Source organism: Labeo rohita, chromosome 1, assembly GCF_022985175.1.
Source record: "Labeo rohita strain BAU-BD-2019 chromosome 1, IGBB_LRoh.1.0, whole genome shotgun sequence".
In the NCBI taxonomy this organism is placed as follows: domain Eukaryota; kingdom Metazoa; phylum Chordata; class Actinopteri; order Cypriniformes; family Cyprinidae; genus Labeo; species Labeo rohita.
This window is the reverse complement of record NC_066869.1, coordinates 17,275,977-17,293,416: the sequence shown is the minus strand read 5'-3', so window position 1 is coordinate 17,293,416 and position 17,440 is coordinate 17,275,977. Positions and strand designations below refer to the sequence as shown.

Sequence of the window (17,440 nt, the reverse complement as noted above, 5' to 3'; positions counted from 1 at the left end):
GAAAGGGTGCAATATTTTGACAAACTAAGTTAATAGGTGGTAAAGATACATACGAGGAGTATTATTATTAAGATACTAGCCTAATATTTCACCTACTTGACCAGAAATGATAAGAACAAACACGACTGTGAACACCTTTTGTTTTATGCTCTCTTCTCCTTGATTTGTCAGTCTCTAGTACTCCAAATGTTTTGTTTTTAGTAAAGCCCAAAACATGACAATAATCATCATTTTCAGCAGCAATAATCAGCAAAATCTGTGAGCTTTGTTTGCTTAATTGCCATTGTTTACGTTCACTGCTGCCAGTATGGCCGTTGAGGCATCATAAAAACAACAAATAAATAAATCAATGAATAGTCTATGATTTAAGTATGAAGAAACACACCCCAGCACAGAGAAACATTGTTATTTATATTAAAAAGGACTGGCAACTTGTGCCATACAAAAAAACTACACTCTAAATAAATACATTTCTATTAAAATGAATCAAGCAGAATCACATTTTTGTAGAAATATACTAAAACATATAAAAAACACTTATCATCAAGCCACTCCAGAATTATTTACAACTTTACTGTGTGTGTCAATGTCAAACAATTTCATCAAAACAGTCAAAATCATAGTAAACATTTGATTTATTGAAACACATGACTAACTTCACAGTAAATCTTATAAGATCTTATACTAGTCTATTGATTGTCTTCAGAATCCAAGAATTAATGACGCCAGCCAAAATATGGAAGAGTAATGAGATCTTCTTAGTCATAAAGGTCCCTGAAAGTCAGACTCCTGTTCAAAAATAAACAGATAAATTATTACAAATGAATAAAACAAGCAGCATGGCCACTATTTAAACCTAGAATGACAAATCTGCCACTGGCGCGCACCTGTCAGGGTAATGTGACACAAGCGGTGGATCGGGTGTGCTGTGATGAGAGCGTTCTGGAGACCATGATCTGTGAGGACTCAGAGAGCTGCGATGGGAGGTGGATGAGGAGCGCATTGTGGAGGAGAGGACGGGAGAAATAGCTGAGAGACCTTGCCTGCGCAGTTCCTGTGCTGCGCGCTGCCTGATAAACATAGATAGGATATTAAAATCCTTAGTCTTTGTTGTTCAAACCACAAATAAATAAATATATTCAATACTGGAACTGGAACAACATGAGGATTTTTATTTTTGTCTGAACTATGCCTTTAAGATTTGTGTCTCACCTTTCAAAGCGCTCAGTGGCCAGGTGTCTCTTGGTCATCTCGAGATCTGCCTCCAGCTGGGTTGATCTTGTCCTCAGTTGAGACATTTCCCTACTCTGAGAAGTCCTAGAGACAAGGATGAAGACAGTGAGTGGATGACAAAGACAGAAAGAGAGACAAAAACAGCTGCTTTGCTCTGTGAAATGTGTGAATGTGTATGTGCTAAACTCACACTTTACTGTCAGCCATGCTGAGTTTGTCCTTGAGAATTTGTATTTCGGTCTGTCTTTCCTGAGAGGTGAGCTGCTTCTGTAGCTCCTTTTCTCGTGAAGACACAAGCAGGCTCTCCAAAGTCTGAAGGGACAGACGTTCACTGGTCAGCTGCTTTTGCAACAGCTCAATCTCAGAGCGGCAGGATTCCAGCTCACGCTGCACCTGTATGTAACAGCACATAGACATTTATGTTATTTATTTACATTTCGGTTTGTCCTTAATTTATTTTCTCAAAGGAAATTTGGTTTCCGCATAAAGCCGATGTTAAATGCATTGATTGGAAAGTTTAGATTTAAAAATCCATTTTGCATTTGTTTGAGGTTGAAATTAGCTAAAAAGGTATATTCAAAAGCCCCAGGATGAGGATTAAGAACCAATGTGTCAGTGTCTGATGTTGGAGAATGTGGGTATAAATACAGATTTGCTTTGTTAAGCAAAAGGAAGTCAAAGTGCAATCGAGGCTATGATTATTTACAATATCTTGCGCCCAGTGGCCTAATGGATAACTGGGGATTATGGGTGGGTCCTGTCTGGGTTGTGTTTGCAGTGCTGCAAAAAATTTGATGGAAATTTGGTTAAAAAGAAAAAAACTCTAATATGCATTGTATTTCTACAGAACGCCAAACTCAATTAATACAAAATATAAAACAAGCAAGCAGCCCAGTGGCCTAAAGGATAGGGGTTGTGTTTGAAGTTTCTAAAGTTTCTGAAGTTTCTAAATAAATAAACCTTTAATGTATTTTGTGTTTCTACAAAAAGCCAGACTCAATTAATAGTGAATGTAAACTGTCTACGAGGCCCAGTGGCCTAATGCATAAGGCATCAGCCCATGGAGCTGTTGTGGGTTCAAGTCCCACCAGGGTTGGTTTTGAAGTGCTATAAAAATTCTATAATTGTGCAACTCAAGAGCAACTTAAACATGAGGCCCAGTGGCCTAATGGATAAGGCATCAGCCTCTGGAGCTGGGGGTTATGGGTCATGTTCAAAGCTCTGCAAAAATTCAATGATAATTTGTTTTAAAAAAAAAAAAAAAAAGTATATAGTACACTGTGTTTCTGCAAAAAGTCAAACTCAGCTAATAACAAATGCAACTCAAGCATGAAACCCAGTGGCCTAATGGATAAGGCATCAGCCTCCGGAGCTGGGGATTGTGGGTTCAAGTCCCACCTGGGTTGTTAAGTGCTCCAAAAACTCTATGGTAACTTGTATTAAAAGAAACTTATATTGTTCACTGTGCTTCTCCAAAAAGTCAAGCTCAACTGATAACAAATGCAACTCAAACCTGAGGCCCAGTGGCCTAATTGATAAGGCGTCAGCCGCTGGGGATTGTGGGTTTGAGTCCCACTTGGGTTGTGTTTGATTTGCTACAAAAATTCTATAGTAACTTGTTTTAAAAATCATGTTGTGGGCTGTGTTTCTGCAAAAAGCCAAAATCAAGCAACAGCAAATGCTGAGTTACTAAGAAGCCTAATTGATAAGGCGTCAGCCCCCGGCGCTGCAGGTTTTGGGTTTGGGTCCCACCTGGTTTGTATTTGTAGTTCTGCAAAAATTCTACAGTAAAAAAAAAAAATATATATATATATATTGCGCATTGTGTTTCTCCAAAAAGTCAAACTCAACTAACAACAAATGTAACTCAAGCCTGAGGCCCAGTGGCCTAATTGATAAGACATCAGCCTCCGGAGCTGGGGATTGTGGGTTCAAGTCCCACCTGGGTTGTATTTGAACTGGTGCAAAAGTTCTGCAGTAATTTGTTTAAAAAAAAAAAGAAGCATGTTGTGGGCTGTGTTTCTGCAAAGAGCCAAACTCAAATGATAGGAAATACAGCTAAAGCATGAGGTCCAGTGGCCTAATGGATAAGGCATCAGCCTCCGGAGATGGGGATTGTGGGTTCAAGTCCCACCTGGGTCATGTTCAAAGTGCTGAAAAAATTCTAAGGCAATTTGTTTAAAAAAAACACACACACAAATTGGGCACTGTGTGTCTGCAAAAAGTCAAACTCAACTAATAACAAATGCAACTCAAGCATGAGACTCAGTTGCCTAATGGATAAAGCATCAGTCTCCAGAGCTGGGGATTGTGGGTTTGAGTCCCACTTGGGTTGTGTTCTACAGTGATTTGTTTAAAAAAGTATGTTGTGGGCTGTATTGCTGCAAAAAGCCAAAATCAAGCAACAGCAAATGCTGAGTTACTAAGAAGCCTAATTGATAAGGCATCAGCCCCTGGCACTGCGGGTTTTGAGTTTGGGTCCCACCTGGGTTGTATTTGTAGTTCTGCAAAAATTCTACAGTAAAAAAAAAAAAAAAATATATATATATATATATATATTGTGCATTGTGTTTCTCCAAAAAGTCAAACTCAACTAATAACAAACGTAACTTAAGCCTGTGACCCAGTGGCCTAATGGATTAGGCATCAGCCCCCAGAGCTGGGGACTGTGGGTTCGAGTCCCACCTGGGTCGTGTTTGCAGTTCTGCAGAAATTCTACAGTTTAAAAAAAAAAACTTAGGTTGTGTTGCTCCAAACAGTCAAACTCAGCTAATAACAAATTCAACTCAAGCATTAGACCCAGTGGCCTAATGGATAAGGCATCAGCCTCCGGAGCTGGGGATTGTGGGTTCAAGCCCCACCTGGGTTGTGCTTTAAATGCTACAAAGTCTCTATGGTAATTTGTTAAAGAAAAACTTATGTTGGGCACTGTGTTTCTGCAAAAAAGCCAAAATAAATTAATAGCGAACACCAAGCTACCAAGAGGCCTAGTGGTCTAATGGATAAGGTGTCAACCTCCAACAATGAGGATTGTGGGTTTGAGTCCCACCTGGGTTGTGTCTGTAGCTCTGCAAAAATTCTACAGTTGGAAAAAAAAAAACTTATGTTGTGGTTTGTGTTTCTCCAAAAAGCCAAACTTAACTAATAACAAATGCAACTCACATATGAGGCTCAGTGGCGTAATAGATAAGGCAACAGTCTCTAGAGCTGGGGCTTGTGGGTTTGAGCTGTACCAGGGTTACGCTTTAAGTCTTACAAAAATTCTTTAGTAATTTGTTTAAAAAAACTAACATTGTTCCCTGTGTGCCTGCAAAAAGCGAAAATCAATTAATTCCAAACACCAAACCAGCAAGCGACCCAGTGGCCTAATGGACAAGGCATCAGCCTCCGGAGCTGGGGATTGTGGGTTCGAGTCCCACCTGGGTTGTGTTTGCAGAGCTGTGAAAATTCTACAGCAATTTGTTTACACAAAAAAATGTTTCTACGAAATTCCAAACTCATCCAATAGTGAACATAACACAAGTAAGTGGCCTAATAGAAGACAAATCAACCTACAGAGCTGGGGATTGTAGGCTTGAGTCATGTTTGCACTGCAAAAAACTATGGCAGTTTGTTTAAAAAAAGCCTTAAAACATGCTTCATGTTGCTCCAAAAAGCCAAACGTAATTAATAGCCAAAAAAATTCACACAAGAGGCCCAGTGGCCAAATGAATAAGGCATCAGACTCTGGAGTGGGGTTTTATGGGTTGGAGTCCAACATATGGGTACTGCTTGAAGGGCTAGCTTTAAATTGGTGGTAAAAGCAGCACATTGTGAAAAAATACATAGCTCTGGTTAGTATTTTAAGAAAATGAAATTCAGGCCAGGTCGTTGGCCAAGTAGGTAATATGCAAAAAAAACCCTACTTGTTATAAACCAGTTACACCACTTACAGCTTCTTTGCTGGCATCCAGTTTGACGCAGAGCTCTCGTGTTTTTTCCAGGTCTGTCTGCACCTGTGTGCGCTCAGTTTGGGCCTGACGCAGATCTTCCTCCATGTGAATCATCTTTCGGTTTAGCTGAGACAGCTGAGTAGTACAACTTCGCTCTGCACTCAGTGCCTGGACACAGCAACAAACCACAATTTATGAGAGAATTTATGAGAGTTAACTAAGCCAAGTGCACACTACCAGTCTAAAGAACATTAGCAATGGGCACACTCTTTGTCTGATTCAATATGAGGCTTCAAAAACTTGATGAGCTTCAGTCTTATAGTAAGCATTTGGGTTAACCAACACCAACATGGCCAAGTAACCTGTTGCAGGCTGCTCTCCACACTGTCTGCTCTTTCTTTAAGTCGAAGTATCTCTAAGTTAGCATTGTGAAGCTCAAGACGCAATTCGATGACAGTGGTTTCAGCATGTCTGGCTTGTTCCTCCCAGCTTTCCACCTGAAGAGATGCTTTCCTTCGAGACTCTTGCAGTTCTCTGCATTCACGTTCCTAAAAGGCAGCAAGCAAAAACAATCACAAGCATGCTACATAAACTGCATGATGTTCATTTTAAGAGCCTTTTTTGACCTTAGCAGACAGCAGATCTTCAGTGCGTGAGACGTCAGCAATGTGAACTTGTACTTTTTTCTGCAAGTCTTCTATTTCCTCATTAGCTTCATCCAGCTTGAGCTGCAGAGTCTGAAAAGAAATATAGAACGTTAGAGGTCTTACCTTATTTATTGCAATGAATTTGCATAAAAACAGTTTGGTACAGTACCTGATTTTCCAGACGTGCTTTGTCAAGGTCGTCCCTCAGCTGACCGTTCTCTTGCAACGTGGCGTCTTTGACTTTCATCACTGTGCCCATCTCGTTTTCAGAGTCTGACAGTTTCCTCCTCAGGACAATCAGCTCTCTTTCTCTGCCAGCTACGGTCTCCTTCAGAGCTCTGTAGACAGGAAGTCACATCATCATAATTAATTTTCAAAAATCATTGAAGAAATACAGCATGTTATAGGATGTAATAGTCTTATTGGATACTAATATATTAGAGTACTCAAAACTACAAATGCTAGTTTATATTCTCTAAATATTCTTGTATTACAAAAACAGAGGAAACTACACTACCATTAAAAATTATTAATACTTATATTTAACAAGGATGCATGAAACTGATCAAAAGTGACAGTAAAGACTTGTATAATGTTACAAAATATCTATTTTTTCTAAATAAATACTGTTCTTTTGGATTTTCTTCTTAAAGAATCTTGAAAAATGTATTATGTTTCCTCAAAAATATTAAGTAGCACAACTAGATAAGTAGAACTGTGACACTAAATACTGGAGTAATGATGCTGAAAATACAGTTTTGCCATCAAAGGAATAAATTACATTACAAACAGTATTAAAATAGAAAATAGTTGTTTTAAATTGTAATAATATTTTACAGTATTACAGTTTTTACTGCATGTTTTGGTTAAATGCAAATGCAGCCTTTGTGAGCATTAGAGACTTCTTTCCACAACATTAAAAAATCTTACTAACCTCAAACATTTAAATGTCCATGTATACAAAAGAGAAAATCTTTCTAGGAAGTTATATGTTTTGTGTCCAGGTGACAATGTGAAGGAAAATACATGTTACCCGTGCAATAATGCACTACAAATAGTAAGCATGAACTAGAGTCAAGAACAACTACTATATACTATAGTCTAATTATAATACATCAACATTTGCATTATTCTTATACCTGGATGGTGAACATAACACACTGTGTAAGGAAAAGAAAATAATACATTAAGCTATATTTTACACAGAACTGTTAAAAACAAAAGTTTTTAAAGAATTCTTCACTATGCTACACAATCACTACACATGACTGTCTGTTAATCTGTTTAATTTAATAGAGAACTTACATTAGAGTTGTCTCAAGATCCTCGGTTCTCAGCTTTAAGCTCCTAATGGTTTTCTCCTAAAAAACAAACAAACAAAAACATATCACCAAGTGTACTAACTAACTGGAAAGCAAGTAAAAATCTAATACACAACCAAAAATATGTGTTTTAGTGTGTAAATAATAGGTAGTGCCTTCTCATCTAGCTGGTCATTTGCTGTGCTGAGCAGATCTGTCTTTTTCTCCAGTTGTTCCTGCAGCAAATCTCTGTGCTGGTCCAGCTCTGAGACTGTGCACCGCAGTGTGTTCACTTCCTCTTGCATAGCAGTCACCTGCATTAGGAGAGAGTCTGAAACACACAAAGGAAAAATGATGCAATGATACACATATACTCTTTAAACACTAAAATTATTGTGACTGTCCAACTGATTAATTTAAAACATTTTGTAATGCTTTTGAAAAAAGTCTCTTATACTCAATAATGCTGCATTTATTTGATCAAATATTTTACAGCATCATTACTCCAGTCTTCAGTGTCACATCATCCTTCAGAAATCATTATAATATGCTGATTTGTTGCTAATGAAACATTTCTTATTATAATCAGTTGTGTATGCTTAATATTTTTGTGGATTAATGTAGATTCTTTAATAAATAGAATGTTTAAAAGAACTAAATACTTCTTTACTGTCACTTTTGATCAATTAATGCATCCTTGATGAATAAAAGTGTTAATTTCTCTATTAAAAATCTTAATGATCCCAAGCTTTTGAATGGTATTGTATATTTTTGTTTGTCCCATACCTTCGCCATAATTTCAACTGAGATATCAATGGATTAATCAATGAAACTGATGAATATCAGCACAGATTAAATGTGTTGTCTGGTTTTCTTACCATTTTTTTCATCCAGCATTTTATTTCTCTCATGAGTGTTTTGTAGCTCTCCAATCCTGCTGGTCAGTCTCCGCTGATTCTCACTCAGAGAGATTTCCAGCTGATTATTTGCCAGTCTGGTATACACACACACACAAAGAAATTAATAACGAAAGTACTGCAGCATTAAAATATGAACACATCTTGTTGGTTTTTTATTCTGGGTGTACCTGAGGCTGCTGCACTCATTTCTGAGGCGGCTGAGCTCTTCCTCACTGGCATTGAATTTTCGGTCCAGTACTTGAGCTTCCTCCTCCAGACTCATCATTGTCTCCCTCATCTGAGCGTGCCTGCTTTTCTGTTCCCCTCGCTCCTGCTCCAGCTGGGACATACACAAAAAAACAATGACACTAGTCCACAACAATAACTGCATTAAAATCAGTAGTATGATACAGTATAATATCGTGCATTACAATACAGTAAGTTGTACTGTGGTACTATTTGACATGATTTAGCATACACTACCAGTCAAAAGTTTTTGATTTTTTTGTTTTTTAAAGATGTCTATTTTGCTCCCAAGCCTGCATTTATTTGATCCAAAGTACAGCAAAAACAGTACAATTTTGAAGTATTTTTACTATTTAAAATAACTGTTTTATTTAAATATATTTTAAAATGTAATTTATTCCTGTGACTTCAAAACTGAATTTTTAGCATCATTAATCCAGTCACAGAAATCATTCTAAAATTATGATTTGCTGTTCAAAAAATTTATTTATTATTATTATTATTATTATTATTATTAGTATTAGTATTATTATTATTATTATTTATGTTGAAAACAGCTGAGTAGATTTTCTTCAGGTTTCTTTGATGAATACAAAGTTCAGCAGAACAGCAATTCCAAAAAATAAATAAATAAACTATATAATGTTACAAAAGCCTTTTATTTCTGATAAATGCTGATTTTTGGATCTTTCTATTCCTCAAATAATCCTGAATTAAATGGTACTCAACCATTTTAAATTTTGATAATAATGTTTCTTGAACAGCAAATCAACATATTAGAATGATTTCTGAAGGATCATGTGACACTGAAGACTGGAATAATGATGCTGAAAATGAACATTTGATCACAGGAATAAATTACATTTTAAAACATATTCAAATAGAAAAAGCAGTTATTTTAAATAATCAAAATATTTCACAATGTTACTGCTTTTGCTGTATTTCAGATCAAATAAATGAAAGTTTGGTGAGCAGTAGAGAATTCTTTAAAAAAAAACATTAAAACTCTTACTGTTCAAAAACTTTTGACTAGTGTAGTATAGCCCAAAGGAAAAATGTATTGCTCAGAGGTTTGGTGCACATAATGCACTTAATTAACATAAAATGCATTAGAAATAAAGAAATAAAAATAGAAATAAATTAGGCTATTTTTGATACACAGTATGAATAAAGAGTCAATAAATATGATAGAAGTTCACACACATTTTTTTTTACAAAATTTGATAAAAATGTAAAAATAAATTTATAATTCTAAAATCATGATACACACGTCTTCTTGCTGTGAAATCTTGATTGATTTTTTATGAAGTAAATGAATAACCTATATTATTAATAATATTACATGTTAAAAACCTACTGGACTGAAGCATCTTCTTCTTCTTTGATTATCTGTACATACGTTTTGGAACAATCATGTTAAACTAAGTATCAGTCATCACTGTATTGCATTGCATTATATATTTTGCCCCCAAACAATATTTTAGGACATTTAAATATCATCTCATTAAGACATTATTGGATGATATAGAGTGACAACTGATGTTTATGTACATTTTATGTGAGTAGCCTGGTATACTGCTATAAAGATCTCACTGGTTTACATTACAAACTATCAGAATTTCATCTTACTTTCATAAAAATAACATCTGCATCACATTTAATAATTTAGTTAAATTTGGGCCTCTAAATAAAAGGTGGGTTTTTCTCTTCAATAATGAGCTTCATAAAACCCTGATGTATATATTTTTTATTGAACTAAATGTTAAGTAATCGTTGTTTTAAAAAATATATATGATATGGTATTTTTAATATGTTGGCCTTTACAGGCTTAAATACGTCTCCATTTGTATAACTGAGCAATAATTGAGATCTCATTTGTGATTTTGCTTTGCTGCAGACTATAGTAAGTATATTATGTTCAATCTACAGCTGTCGTTACTGTTCTATGGCAGTCCATAAATACAGAGCTCTTACTGTGAGTACAGCAGCCTGCAGGTCCTCCACCCTCTGCTCCAGGTGAGCTCTCTCGCTGATGGCTGTCTCCTGAGAGATCTGAGGCGACGTGCAGTTCAAAGAGAACACACATACACTCAGCGGGCTAAAAAAAGCACACCTCTCTCCTGGTATTATCGCTCTGCTCCCCAGTGAGATGACTCAATTTATTACTGTACTCTAGTGCGTAAGTGATTTTCCTTTAGTACTCCTAAATAACATCTTCATAAGCTACACACGAGCAAACATGAATGCATACAAATTTGATACAGCACATATACAGCCAGTGTATAGAGATCAGGCTGTTTCTCGTACCTTGAGTCTTTCTCTCAGACTGTCTCTTTCTGTGGTCATGCGATTAAGGTCTGCTATGGCCTCGTCCCGTTCGGCCTCCACTCGTTTCAGGATGCTCTGAGCAGTCACACTGCTCTTGGGCCCTCGTGCGGCTTTTGACATCATGACCTCCCGCCGAAGAGCTGCTATCTCCTCTTGAGCCTGCAGGGGGAATCAGAGCACATCTGAGGCCACATTGTGTAGTGAAATACTAGTGATATATTGGTCAGTGCTTTTGTTCTGTGTAAGAAAAATATTACAAATAAACTGTGAAAATATATTGTGTTTCTAAATCTAAATAATTATATATGTATTTATATTACATATATTAATATAAAATATCCAAATATACATTAATTTGTTAAAACTATTACACTAAATATTAAATTAACATTGTTTTATTAATTTAATATTTGAATATAAAATTGAAATAAAACAATTGTTTTCACTGTATATTGTAATTGTAATGAAATCAGAACAAATAATTAAAATTTAATCTGGCCAATACTACTACTAATAAAATATAAAAATATAATAATTTGACCAAAAAGATGCAAAATGTTATGCAAAAAATATATTAAATATACAGGCTATATTGTTTTATTAATTTAAATTTTTAATTAATATAAAATTAAAGAACTGTATTTACTGTATATTGTTAATGTAATAAAATCAGAACAAATGATTAAAATATAATCTGGCAAATAATAATACTGATAAAATATATAAATATAATAATTTGACCAAAAAGATGCACAATTTGATGCAAAAAAATACTGTGTTATATAATTACATTGCTGATTTATTAATTTAATTGTTTAATTAATATAAAATAACTGTATTTTTTTACTGTATATTGTCATTGTAGTGAAGCCAAAACAAATGCTTCAAATATTATTTGGCAAATAGTACTACTAATATATATCTTATTATATATTTATATAAAACGTATACATATAATTTGATCAAAACAAATTTAATGCATGTACTAACAATATTATGCTACAATATTAAATAAATATTGTTTTATATAAATTTAATTTTAATTAATATGAAGTTAAATATATATTTTATGTATACTGTTATTGTAATGAAGCCAAAACAAATTAATAAAATATAATCTGGCAAGTGATACTACTAATAAATATATAGCTATATATAAAATATATAATTAGAATAATTTGCATGCAGTTAAAATGTATTGTGTAAATTATAAATTATAATATTTTAATCATTTTAAAAAAATTGTTAAATCTTTTATTATTATTTTTTTTTATTATTATTATTATTATTTGCATGTTGCCCAAAATGAACTGACTGAAGAATTCTGGGAGGTTTGGTGCTGTCTACCTGCTGGTAGTGCATTCTGGTCTTGTCCCGTTCGGCTGTGAGCACTTTAACATTGGCCTGAACCTCTGAGAGGTGCCGCTCGTGTTTCTCCAACATGTTTTGCAGTTCATCTCTTTCTCGTAACACCCTCATTAGCTCTGAATCGTACGTGCCACCCTTTAAAAACAAAGAAAAAAGGAATTAGGAGAATTAAAATAAACTAATCTCACTTTTATGACTGCAATGACAACCTAGTAGTACTTTAACAGGTGACTGTCTGGTGGGACTGCGGTGAGCGGATGCCCCCTTGATAGGGCTGGTAGAGCGACGTGACCTCAGCATCCTTCTCAGCGCCTCAGGCTCGTCAACTGGATCAGAATATTGAGAAATAGAGAAATAAACATACAAATGTTCAAGCAAATGTGAGGAACAGGAGACTACAACAGTAGTCTTGCATTAGTCTGCAAGCTCACCTAATCCAGTTCACAAAGTCCAGACTCTCTGATCCAGTTTTGACGGTTTCTGGCGCCACCTGTTGGATCTACTGTATTACTACAACCTAAAAAAAGCAAAACTTAAATGAAAAAAAGTAAAAATGGCATCTTTGGAGCATCCTGTCTCACAAGTTAGTTGACTAAATTGAAAGTTTTACCAGTCATTAGTTTGAGCTCTAGTTTCTAGGCTCTATGTATGAAAACATTTAGTTTTTTAAAGTTACTTAATTCTCTATAAGAAACAAACATTTTGATGAGTACTGAAAGCTATATATTTCAATAAAGCATCATTATATTTACATGTTTATACCACATATTTACCAGGTGTATGCATATATATCTCATTTCGTATCACTAAAAACAATTTTTCTTAAGCAAAATGTATAAAAGCAAACCACAACGTCGACACACGTTGCCACGGCAACTGAGATACTACGTTTGCACGTCACTGAAAATGCGTCCCATACAACAATTCTACTTGGATTCCATTATGATAACATTATATTGTATTTATCATTTTAATGATTACTGATAATTGTTGCAAGCCACAGCATGCACTAGAAGTAGTATGCTTAGCACTGACACCAATATATTTGTACACTGGCACATAAAATCATTCACATTTAAAAATAACTGTATATTTGAACCTCGCACTGATAAAAGTTGCAAATACGGTCTGTTTTCATGAAAGACAACGCAGAAGACAAAGCACGGTTTGTTTAAGTTAGTTAGTGTTACCTCTTGTAGTGGTTCTGGCAAATGAAAACGAGTGTGGTGAAGTAAATCTCAACACGTTAAACCTCTTTACCCGGAGGGATAAACATCAACATTGACCAATCACAGCACAGCATTTAACTGCCAGTCAAGATAGTTAGAGAAACGGCAACCAATCAGAACTCAATCTCCCGTCGTTTGCGTCCGTTGCCTTGACTACAAGTTGTGAACGCTCACGTTCAGTAGTTTCGAAGTTGAGGTGAAGCAGTGAAGCGGAACCAGGTGAAATAATTATAAAATATTAAAAAACAAATGTATAATGTAATGGTTGAAACGGTGTATGAACGAAAACAGTAAATATTTAAAACTATAACTAATGTATTAGTCTTAATGTGTTATAAATAGCTCACCTAAAAAGTACTGTAAATAAAGCAAAAAATTACTAGAGTACCTTTTCCAAGAAAAAATAGTTCCGTTTATCCACTTCAGAATTTCACGTTTAATTAAATGAGTATTTATCGTAATTATTTGTTAAATATGTGACCCTGGACCGCAAAACCAGTTCAAAATTGAAATGTATACATCATCTGAAAGCTGAATAAATAAGCTTTCCATTGATGTATGGTGTGTTAGGAGAGAAAAAAAAAAAAAAAAAAAATCAAAATATTGAGAAAATCGCCTTTAAAGTTGTCCAGATTAAGTTCTTAGCACTGCATGTCTGACCCTGGAATACAAAACCAGTCTTAAGTCGCATAGGTATATTTGTAGCAATAGCCAACAATACACGGTATGGGTCAATATCATTTTATGCCAAAAATCATTAGGATATTAAGTGAAAGTCATGTTCCAAATACAAACCCCATTCCAAAAAAGTTGGGACACTGTACAAATTGTGAATAAAATCTGAATGCAATGATGTGGAAGTTCCAAATTTCAATATTTTATTCAGTATAGATCATAGATGACATGTCAAATGTTTAAACTGAGAAAATGTATCATTTTAAGGGAAAAATAAGTTGATTTTAAATTTCATGGCATCAACACATTTCAAAAAAGTTGGGACAAGGCCATGTTTACCACTGTGAGGCATCTCCTCTTGTTTTTACAACAGTCTGCAAACGTCTGGGGACTGAGGAGTTGCTCAAGTTTAGGAATAGGAATGTTGTCCCATTCTTGTCTAATACAGGCTTCTAGCTGCTCAGCTGTTTTAGGTCTTCTTTGTCGCATCTTCCTCTTTATGATGCGCCAAATGTTTTCTATGGGTGAAAGATCTAGACTGCAGGCTGGCCATTTCAGTACCTGGATCCTTCTTCTACGCAGCCATGATGTTGTAATTGATGCAGTATGTGGTCTGGCATTGTCATGTTGGAAAATGCAAGGTCTTCCCTGAAAGAGACGACGTGTGGATGGGAGCATATGTTGTTCTAGAACTTGGATATACCTTTCAGCATTGATGGTGCCTTTCCAGATGTGTAAGCTGCCCATGCCACACGCACTCATGCAACCCCATACCATCAGAAATGCAGGCTTCTGAACGGAGCGCTGATAACTTGGGTTGTCCTTGTCCTCTTTAGTCCGGATGACATGGCGTCCCAGTTTTCCAAAAAGAACTTCAAATTTTGATTCGTCTGACCACGGAACAGTTTTCCACTTTGCCACAGTCCATTTTAAATGAGCCTTGGCCTAGAGAAAACACCTGCGCTTCTGGATCATGTTTAAATATGGCTTTTTTGACCTGTAGACTTTTAGCCGGCAACGGCGAATGGCACGGTGGATTGTGTTCACCGACAATGTTTTCTGGAAGTATTCCTGAGCCCATATTGTGATTTCCATTATAGTAGCATTCCTGTTTGTGATGCAGTGCCATCTAAGGGCCCGAAGATCACGGGCATCCAGTATGGTTTTCCGGCCTTGACCCTTACGCACAGAGATTGTTCCAGATTCTCTGAATCTGTGGATGATATTATGCACTGTAGATGGTGATAACTTCAAACTCTTAGCAATTTTTCGCTGAGAAACTCCTTTCTAATATTGCTTCACTTTTTTTTGGTGCAGCATTGGGGAAATTGGTGATCCTCTGCCCATCTCGACCTCTAAGAGACACTGCCACTCTGAGAGGCTCTTTTTATACCCAATCATGTTGCCAATTGACCTAATAAGTGGAAAATTGGTCCTCCAGCTGTTCCTTATATTTACATTTGACTTTTCCAGCCTCTTATTGCTACCTGTCCCAACTTTTTTGGAATATGTCTTGAAATCCAAAATGAGCCAATATTTGGCCTGAAATTTCAAAATGTCTCACTTTCAGCATTTGATATGTTATCTATATTCTATTGTAAATAAAATATAAGTTTATGAGATTTGTAAATTATTGCATTCCTTTTTTATTCACAATTTGTACAGTGTCCCAACGTTTTTGGAATCGGGTTTGTACACCAAAACTTTGGTTAGTAATATGCATTGCTAAGAACTAGATTTGGACAACTTTAAAGGCGATTTTCTCTCATTTTTTTTCTATATTTTGATTTTTTTGCACCCTCAGATTCCAGATTTTCAAATAGTTGTATCTCGGACAAATACTGTCCTATCCTAACAAACTATACATCAATGGAAAATTTATTTATTTAGTTTTAAGATGATGTATAAATATTAGTTATAAATATTGAGCCTTAAGACTGGTTCAGGGTCACATATAATAGCAATTTCTTAGTAAAACTTGTTTTTACACCTTTTTTGCCAGTGTATTTGCGTGAAGACAAATCAGTGTTGACATCCACGACGGCAGGCGCCAGTAAAGCGCAGGCGCGCGTCACCGAACCCCAGCGAAGAATCCGCAGCTCCTTGTGAACGCGCACAGCGACACCACCAAATCCGCTAGATTAAAGGAGGCGCGCACACGGGAGGCGCATAGTTTCTCCTGACAAAAACTATTGTGCGTTTTCATGCGTTTGGAGCGGTTTTGTTTTTAACCCAGGACCGGAGGATGTGCGATCTGTGAAGACTGGGATTGTACCGGAGATACAAACATTTTACCAGCCTCCTGTCAGACTTGATTTAAAGAGAAAGAGAAACAACTAGATGTTTTTACGGATCAGATCCATGAAAGTCCGAGGAACAACAACAACCTCATGACTTACCTCGAAAGAGCCAGACGCCGGATTTATTCAACTCAAGATCGCCTTTACACTATTGCACGTAGTAGAATAATGAATTTTAATGATTTATTTTTATTTTGAAAATATGATATTCTGGACTTCAGATATCAGAGGAAAGAATAGCTAGAATCAAGAATTTTCTTTGTCTGCATTGACACACTGATTGCTGTCTGACTGCTAGTGGAAGACAGCAAACAATCCAATTATAACGTGCAAAGACGAACATGTCAACACTCAGACTATTTCCTGATTAGACAAGAGGCTGAATAGTATTGAATTGCAATGGGAATGCAATAGCAGTTGCATTGATTTACGCCTTTTTAGACATTAATTAAAAGAAATCAACTGTTTAGAGGCAGAGACGTGTGGGATCTGGCTATGTCCTTCTTTAATTTCCGAAAGATCTTTAAATTGGGAGCAGAGAAGAAAAAGAAACAATATGATCACGTGCACAGGGACACAAATCCGGAGGAAATCTGGGAGATTGTGGGAGAACTGGGGGATGGAGCCTTTGGAAAGGTGTTCAAGGTAAAATAAAAACATTGAAATTGTTTAATCTTCCCTTACTGTTAGAGTTTATATCTGTTTCGTGTGAATTATGAATAGGTGTGGGGTTACTAGCATGTAATGCACGTGTAATAAATTGTTCTGTTGATATCTATCTATCTTGTGCACATACTAATGAAAGTGCAAAAAGTTTCAGAAGTCTTTAAGATTTATGATGTAACCACTCAGATGACATCATCAGGCACATACCCCTGGTTGTCATTCACATGACCTCATCCTGTAGTGTCCAGTCTGCTTGATTGTTTTCTTGTCTTGTCCCCATTGAATGCTTTCTCTGTTTTAAGGCTTAATGGTACTTAGTTTGTTAGTGGGATAGGGTGATTTGGAGATTAAGTCTAAGGCCATAACCTCTGTACAGTCAAACACTGACATTAGAACAACTTCACGCTTCCATCAAGTATGACGGCATGGGTTTGTGAATAGTCATTTTAGTCTGCTCACTAATGTTTAGTTGGATTGAGGTCTGGGGTTTTTAGTAATCACAGTGTGGTTTTGTTTTCTGTCGGAACTCGAACAATAATGACTGTTTTCAAACAGGTTTCCCACTTTAGATTCCCACGAATAGACTCACCAAATACAAATCTGTTATAGAAATTAT

General features: G+C 35.9%; 2 protein-coding genes and 4 non-coding genes across 7 annotated transcripts in view; 5 read left to right on the top strand and 1 right to left on the bottom strand.

Moving 5' to 3' along the window:
* Positions 1–460: 460 nt before the first annotated feature.
* Positions 461–13,191, bottom strand: tsga10 (testis specific, 10). Of its 2 annotated transcripts, XM_051116063.1 has the most exons (18): positions 13,145–13,191; positions 12,386–12,471; positions 12,174–12,280; positions 11,934–12,089; positions 10,566–10,745; positions 10,233–10,310; positions 8,201–8,352; positions 7,992–8,107; positions 7,290–7,444; positions 7,118–7,173; positions 5,982–6,150; positions 5,792–5,902; positions 5,528–5,713; positions 5,166–5,333; positions 1,424–1,626; positions 1,213–1,317; positions 888–1,070; positions 461–789 (listed from the first exon to the last, which is right to left on the bottom strand). In XM_051116063.1, the coding sequence occupies exons 3-18, from the start codon at positions 12,252–12,254 to the stop codon at positions 759–761; spliced, it is 2,130 nt and encodes a 709-aa protein (XP_050972020.1). In that variant the 5' UTR covers positions 12,255–12,280; positions 12,386–12,471; positions 13,145–13,191; the 3' UTR covers positions 461–758. The 2 variants fall into 2 exon arrangements, with proteins under 2 accessions (XP_050972020.1, XP_050972030.1); XM_051116073.1 differs by lacking the exons at positions 12,386–12,471; positions 13,145–13,191 and having other exon boundaries at positions 12,164–12,244.
* On the top strand, positions 2,567–2,639 carry trnar-ccg (transfer RNA arginine (anticodon CCG)). The gene has a single exon. It is a non-coding gene; the product is annotated as a tRNA-Arg (tRNA).
* trnaw-cca (transfer RNA tryptophan (anticodon CCA)) lies at positions 3,854–3,926 on the top strand. Its single transcript has one exon. It is a non-coding gene; the product is annotated as a tRNA-Trp (tRNA).
* trnar-ccg (transfer RNA arginine (anticodon CCG)) lies at positions 4,030–4,102 on the top strand. The gene has a single exon. It is a non-coding gene; the product is annotated as a tRNA-Arg (tRNA).
* trnar-ccg (transfer RNA arginine (anticodon CCG)) lies at positions 4,588–4,660 on the top strand. The gene has a single exon. It is a non-coding gene; the product is annotated as a tRNA-Arg (tRNA).
* Positions 13,192–15,982: 2,791 nt separating the features above from the next.
* Positions 15,983–17,440, top strand: part of slkb (STE20-like kinase b) — a 28,374-nt gene continuing 26,916 nt past the window's right edge. Inside the window, exon 1 of the mRNA XM_051109006.1 lies at positions 15,983–16,803. Coding sequence (XP_050964963.1) covers positions 16,654–16,803 — 150 coding nt within the window. The 5' untranslated portion in view covers positions 15,983–16,653. The remainder of the gene's footprint in view (positions 16,804–17,440) is intronic.